Here is a 7,400-nt window from a genome sequence, read left to right on the forward strand (position 1 = left end):
AAATGCTAAACGCTCTTCTTTTCTATTTTGTATTTCAACTCTCACTTTTCACACTCATTTACTTTTAGAAAAAGTATAATAATATATTAAAAAGTATTACCTCTATTTTTTATATAGTTTTGAATTTTTTCACATATATTAAAAAAAGCTAATTATATAAAAATAAAAAGTTATAAAATATTTTATAATATTATCCTTCTTTGATTGCATGAAAAAAAATAGTTGAAAAAAAAAGATAATAATAAATATTTAAAAATATATTAATAAAAATAACTTAAAACAATTTATAAATGTAAATCAATTATTGTGAAATATTTTTCATCAGAGAAGATGAGAGAGGTTAATTTTCAGTGTCATTGTCCACCGTTCTCCACGTCTGAAATTTGTAAAATCCACGCATGTAAACGAAAAGGTCCTTTACTCTGCCACGTGTCTAAGAAGTTGATGATGCATGAGTTGCATTGCAGTGGAAGAGTGCCTAAAAGAAAAGACTATGAAGAAATAGTGAAGATGAAGAAAATAGGAAGAGAACGATAACAATGAATGCGGTGAATGCGGTAATGATAACTCGGTTACTAACTCGTAACCAAATCGCCGGTCATGAAGAAATACCCAATGGATCAATGTGGTGGTTCATCTACGCCGGAATTTCATGTTTCCTTGTCATCTTTGCCGGAATCATGTCAGGTCTAACCCTAGGTCTCATGTCACTAGGTCTAGTCGATCTTGAGATTCTTCAGCGTAGTGGTTCTTCATCCGAGAAAAAGCAAGCAGGTTTCATTCTCTTTTCGTCTATGATTGGATTTAATTTTTTACACTTTTACCTTATAGTGCGATTCGATTTTCCTTTTATAGTTTTGGATCAGATCAGGAAATTTTGAAAATTAGATTGTTAACGTGTTTTTGTGTGTGCGCATGCAGCTGTTATTCTTCCAGTGGTTCAAAAACAACACCAGCTTCTGGTGACTTTGCTTCTGTGTAATGCTGCTGCTATGGAGGTAATCATATCTGATTGCAATGCATCTGTTTTAAATGAAATTTTGATTCAGTTTTAGAAAAACAAACTTAGTTACTATTATCAAGGTTTTAAATGATTTGCGACAGGTTTTGGTTATTTCGGTCATTGTGGTTCGTCCCAAAAATGAATTAACCACAATTTGTTTTTTAGCACAAAAACGGTGAATAAGGGTATCGAGACACCTTTAGATGCCGTTTTGTCGCCGTGCGTTTTGTATTACATGTAAAGTTTTCGCAAGAGTTCCTCCTTAGAAATAAACCACTTGAAAATAGTGTTAGGTGATTAAATTTAAACAAAAGTGTTAACTAAAAAATATTGATTAGGCGGACTAGAATAGTTTGTTTGAAATGTTCATTATAGTTGATTGCATTTGCTTTTGGATGCTAGATGCTATGTTGTGCCCGTGTTATATATTAGGTATTCATGTTTGATGTTGAATTGTGTTGTCTTTGATCCCTTAATCATTCCTAACTTGTAAACAGTTGCTGGCTTTGAAACTTTCAATTTGCAGGCACTTCCGATATACCTAGACAAGCTGTTCAATCCGTTTTTAGCTGTTATTCTCTCTGTGACTTTTGTTCTGTTTTTTGGGGAGGTAAGTTTTTTTCTATTTTTCATGGTTCTGTGGTTTAGCATCAATATTTGCACCCAATGAATATCAGGAGGTTGATTGTTTTAGCTCCTTTTTCATTTCTCATCTCTTTAAAACATTTTTTCTTAACTGATTTCAGGTTATTCCTCAAGCAATTTGTAGTAGATACGGCCTTGCTGTAGGTGCCAACTTTGTATGGCTTGTACGAATTTTAATGATGATCTGCTATCCAGTTGCTTATCCTATTGGAAAGGTGACCTACCATATTATACATAGTTTGAACTTTGAAGTAATAGTCCTTGTAGTATATGAGCTGTTGATGTGGTTGGTTTATGCATTTTCCTGTATAAGTTATGTTTCTTTCATTTTCATTGGATAATCAAGTATAATATAATTAAGGTGAATGAAAAAACAAATTAACAGCATATCATCTCAAGACGCCTTCCATAAAACATCTATATGTAAATATGGTTAGTTTATGTATCCGCCATATAAGAAAGTAAGTTCTTTTTGTAGTCTTGTTTGGTTTAAACTTAATTTGGAGTGTCAGGAGAGTGTAATAAGTCTCACATTGGATGAAAATGTGAGTTTTGAGCAACATATATGTGAGGGGATCTATATTACCCAATACCTTAAGATTATTGGTGAAGATGTGTTGCTCTTAGCCATATTTGAAGATCTCCTGGGTGTTTTAGGCTCCTATTGCAACCCTGCGTTTTATCTTTTAGCAAATAATCAACATCGTAGGCATTACTTTTGGCCAGAACCAAGGTCATCAGCCTTTTATCCTTTCCAAGTTAAATAACTTTGCAAAATATTGGTATCGGCTCAACTTATAGTTTGATTAACTTGACTGTAATGTCGCCTGAAGGGTTTCTTTTTCTCACTGATATTTATCCAGGTTCTAGATTGGTTATTAGGTCACAATGAGGCGTTATTTAGGCGAGCACAGTTAAAAGCTCTTGTCTCCATCCACAGTAAGGAGGTATGAAAATATCTAGATATTATTATTGTGATTTAATTTAAAAATCAGCCACATTGAGTTTCCTAAGTTATGAGAGTATATTACCATTATGTTATTGGTGTTTGATTCACAAATGTTGGATTTCTTGTTTTCAGGCTGGTAAAGGTGGAGAGCTTACACATGATGAGACAACAATTATCAGTGGAGCTCTAGATTTGACTGAAAAGGTATACACTGCAATTTATCCACTATATGATGTTGAATGTTAACCTATTTGTTAATGTTTCATAATGTGACAGTAAAATACATTTTGCAATTTATGTGATTCAATACATCAGAGTTTGAAGTTTCTCACCTATTTATAATTTCAATACACATTTATGATGATGGAGTGTAGAATCATGTGAAGGTTGCTTCATGAATCTAGTAATTACTAGCTAGTTAGTATCTTCTATTTGGGGGTACTTGGACCGGTCAAGGGCTGCAGACATGGAGTGGGGAACTAGGTATATTAAGAGGGAGCTTAGAATGACTTGATAGTTTGGAAGAACTTATGAAAATAGCTTATTTTATTCCTTACATCTGTATTTAGCTTATTTTCTATTACTCAAATTAACTTTTAGAAATTAATTTTGTAGAGCTTTAGTGGAGTTTAAGCTCATTCTCCCTCTGATTCTAAAACAAAATATACATAAACAAAACATGCATTCAAGTTTCAATATCGGACTCAATATCGAAAAACTTAGAAGTATTGCAAATCTGGTTTTAGAACATAACATATTGTATGGTGGGATGGTAACTGCTGTAGTACCTACCTATCCAATACCCCTGGTTTTATTCTGGCAATTACCAAATACTTTTAGCTTGGGCATAAATTCATTTGATGCGTAACGATCCTACCTATTGTGCATGCCTAATAAATCTGAATCAATTGCTAATCATTAACGATATTTACTTGTGTAAGACATATTTTATGCATCTTTTTGCAGCAAACATCTATGAGAATTTCCGCTTTTTGCCCATTATAATCTTTTTCTTTGACCAGACTGCTGAAGAGGCTATGACTCCTATTGAATCAACTTTTTCTTTGGATGTTAATTCAAAACTGGATTGGTGAGTGTCTTGATGATGCCTAGTTTATACTGTAAAAAGTGTAGAGTTATTGCTTAGAATATACTTAGTATACACAATCGATGTCGCATTTTTATATCCCTTAACCTATTTTATGTTGTGAATCTCAACCAGGGAGGCAATGGGGAAAATTCTTGCCCGTGGGCATAGCCGAGTTCCTGTTTATTCTGGAAATTCGAAAAACATTATTGGGCTTCTATTGGTCGGTGCTAAATCTTCCCCCTTTGGATTTTATTTAATTTCTCTCTTTCAATTACTTTCGGAATTTTCTTCCCGCCCTTGATTCATTGTTCAATTAGGTTAAAAGTCTTCTCACAGTTCGGCCAGAAACAGATACCCCTGTCAATGCTGTCTCCATCCGGAGAATCCCACGGTGTGTTTATGTTTGTGGTCACAGTTTAATTCTCCTAAAAGCTTTAGTTGTTAAGTCGATCCATGTGAATGATTTGTATATCTCTATTGACATAGTTCCTTCCTGAAGTGTCCTTTGCCCTTGAAAGGAAGTGATTAGACAGAAGCTCGTTAGTGGTTCACATCTTGTATTTTTTTTATTGTTTAAAGTTCAAGTCAAGTATCCGTATTTTGTAATGGTTAATATTACAGAGTTCCAGCAGATATGCCTCTCTATGATATACTGAATGAGTTCCAGAAAGGAAATAGCCATATGGCTGCTGTTGTCAACTCTAGGGGGAAAGGAAAATTGCCTCCACAAACGACTGATGGAGAGAAATATGAAGAAAACAAAAGGGTTGGTGCCGACTCACAGTTGACTACGCCATTACTACAGAAGCAGGATGCGGCGACTGAAAGTATTGTCGTTGACATTGACAAGCCTTCAAGACCTCCGAACACGAACAAGTTATCTGCTTTGCAACGTAATGATGCTGCAACAAATGGTTCCCCTACAGAAAGTATTGAAGATGGCGAGGTGGTTGGAATTATCACTCTAGAAGATGTATTTGAAGAACTTCTGCAAGTAAATTACAGTAATTTGAGAAGTTCCCTCCACACTCTGGTTATTTAATACTTTTTCCGCTCAAAATTAATTGTATTTTTTAAATGACGCAGGAGGAGATTGTGGATGAGACAGATGAGTATGTCGATGTTCATAAGAGGTAATGAAGAACACATTTTTTACAAATTATTTTCGTAAATTTGTAAGAGGTATTATGATAAAGGGCAGAGGTAGTATTGTTGAATATATTTTATGGTGCAGAATACGTGTGGCTGCAGCTGCTTCCACAGGTGCACGGGCTTCATCAATCCGGAGGTTGACTGGGCAAAAGGGAACAGTGAGTGATTAATAATTATGCTTTTTAAACTGCATCTTAAGTTTTTTTTACCCGCCATTTTTGTGCAAATAGGAATTACATTGGTTAGAACACATGAATTGAAATTATTTATATCTTCTTTTAAATAGTGCAATTTTTCAATTGAAACGGTCAATCATAAAAGTGGGACAGAAGAATAATAATTCATAGTAATTTCACATTGTAATTGTTTAATCCATATAAGGCATTACCTATCTCTGTCTTATTCTTAAGTTTTGCATATATTTTCACATTGTAATTGTTTAATCCATATAAGGCATTACCTATCTCTGTCTTCTTCTTAAGTTTTGCATAGATTTTCATAAATTTATTCAATCATAACTTTTCCCTTGAGCTAAGATGAACAAGTGGAAGGTCGCGGATTCGAAGCCGCCCCCTTATATTTGATATCCCTTGACAGATACTAATTGAGCTGACTTATCGAGGATAGTAAAATAGGAAATTTAGTATTAATAGAAATGAAATGTTCAGCAGTAAGTAGAATAGGAAATTTATTATTAATATGACCAAACACACTTTTAGCTTGACTATTGATTCTCATACACATATCCTTGCAATTTTATTTGCAGAAGAAATATAATATTGTGCAGGTAGCATAAATTTAGACTTTAAATTTAATGATGAAAAATGACATATGAATTCTCTGTAGTAATTTGATTATTCAAGTAACAGGGGCAAGTGGAATTTTTAATATCCTTTTCTATATTCGGAAAATTGTTCCTTGTATAAGTTAAGCCTTTTGATGGTGGGTAGCAGTAATTTTCATATTCTTCCTATGATCCCTTGCAATTTAATAATTGGAAGTTAGCTTCTTTAGCCTCAAGCTTTTCTTATCTAGGAAATTTGTTGTTGGAGAATGATTTAAATTTAGTAGATTTAATGTTGTCTGTAAATCAAACCTCCGTGTAAAAATATATTACACATACATTCTATTGTGGAAAAATACTTTACACTGCACCATCTCTTTTCTCTTATTTTTTTTAAAAGAAAATAATTTTTGTCTTGCTTTTAACCATTCAGGGAGGCCAAAATAAGCCGGGGACTCCGAAGAAATCCACCGAGGAAGATGGACTGAACATCACAAGGCTACAATAATTTTGTCAACCTAGTCGGAATAGTTGAGTTTGTCAAAATGAGGCCATTACTTTTTACTTTTGTATAGATATTTTCAAACAAATATGATAAAGGTCATATTTCTCTCAGAAACTCGCATACATATCATGAGTTGTCTATCAAATACTACCTTAGAATGTGTAAATTCCATCTTGAAAAAAGAACAACCGTATAGTGTGGTTGTGGTCCCGGGTGGAACAGGTTGGATCTTGTCAAGTTTGAGGTGAGTTTGTGTTGACAAAAAAATTTAAAGTTAAAGTCTGACTTAAGTCTATCATAGATTTATTTTTAGATCTAAATATGGTTTTTTAACGTCATAAATTTAAAAGTGGTCTATGATTTATTCTAAATAGGCTTATAAACAAGTTTAAGTTTTTATTATTTAAAAAATAAACCTGAATTGACATGAAATTTAGTAGGCTAAGCTTATTCTCTTTTGTTAGTTGGTCTGCCTTATTTTTACTTAGAATTATACTGCAAGCTTAGAGAGCTAATGCTGTATGAATTTCTGAGGTAACTATGAAAAGTTACTGCTAAAGAACCTTTGGTAAAAAAAAATTACAAAAGAAGTAATTGGTGGTAAGTAGATATACAAAAGCATTGTTGCACCTTCCATTTTCGGGAAAGACCACTGGTAAAATTTCTATGATACCATAAAATGAACTGCCTCGCCTCTGTTGTTTGGGTCTTGTGACTGTGTTGGTCCACTAGATAAGCTTTGACAATAGAATACAGTGATGATGATGAGTGATGACAATGGCGGAGGCACCCGTTGTTTGGGTCTTGTTAGTCCGTTGGTCCATCGGATAAACTTTGACACTAGAGTGATGATGATGACAATGGCGGAGAAGAGAAAAGTAAATCACAGGGTCTTGTTAGTTCTTTGACACTAGAGTGATGATGATGACAATGGCGGAGAAGAGAAAAGTAAATCACAGAACACACATTAGCTTTTGCTAGGAATTTGAGTTGTTGGAAAAAGACCAGCTTTTAGTAGCTCAACAAGAGTTTGTGAATGTTTAACAAATTTACGGGGTAATGCTTTTCATAAGATTTAGCAATAAGCAAAACAAAATTTGGGTACAAATAGGCAAATTTATTAACTATCAAGCATTTACACAATTTGAAGAGTGACTTTATACATTGTTGAGTCATCAATTTGGGATGAGAGCATTTTTATTGAAGGTTTTCTTTACGAGCAATATATATTCTGAGAGACACCTTAAGGTTTTTTATGACTATGCGATGTGC

The 7,400-nt window shown here is 33.7% G+C and overlaps 1 protein-coding gene across 3 annotated transcripts; it reads left to right on the forward strand.

Moving 5' to 3' along the window:
* The first annotated feature begins 407 nt into the window (after positions 1 to 407).
* On the forward strand, positions 408 to 6,423 carry LOC127078609 (DUF21 domain-containing protein At4g14240). Of its 3 annotated transcripts, none has more exons than XR_007787861.1 (13): positions 416 to 774; positions 922 to 998; positions 1,530 to 1,613; positions 1,750 to 1,863; positions 2,512 to 2,595; positions 2,730 to 2,801; positions 3,620 to 3,687; positions 3,820 to 3,907; positions 4,005 to 4,078; positions 4,309 to 4,691; positions 4,774 to 4,820; positions 4,922 to 4,997; positions 6,057 to 6,127. XR_007787861.1 is itself a non-coding variant. In XM_051019050.1 (13 exons), exons 1-13 carry the CDS (start codon positions 540 to 542, stop codon positions 6,129 to 6,131), a joined length of 1,467 nt encoding a protein of 488 aa, XP_050875007.1. In that variant the 5' UTR covers positions 426 to 539; the 3' UTR covers positions 6,132 to 6,423. The 3 variants fall into 3 exon arrangements, 2 of the variants coding, with proteins under 2 accessions (XP_050875016.1, XP_050875007.1); XM_051019050.1 differs by having other exon boundaries at positions 426 to 774; positions 4,309 to 4,681; positions 6,057 to 6,423; XM_051019059.1 differs by lacking the exons at positions 4,774 to 4,820; positions 4,922 to 4,997; positions 6,057 to 6,127 and having other exon boundaries at positions 408 to 774; positions 4,174 to 4,398.
* Positions 6,424 to 7,400: the final 977 nt, after the last annotated feature.

Source organism: Lathyrus oleraceus, chromosome 1 (assembly GCF_024323335.1).
Source record: "Lathyrus oleraceus cultivar Zhongwan6 chromosome 1, CAAS_Psat_ZW6_1.0, whole genome shotgun sequence".
NCBI lineage: Eukaryota > Viridiplantae > Streptophyta > Magnoliopsida > Fabales > Fabaceae > Lathyrus > Lathyrus oleraceus.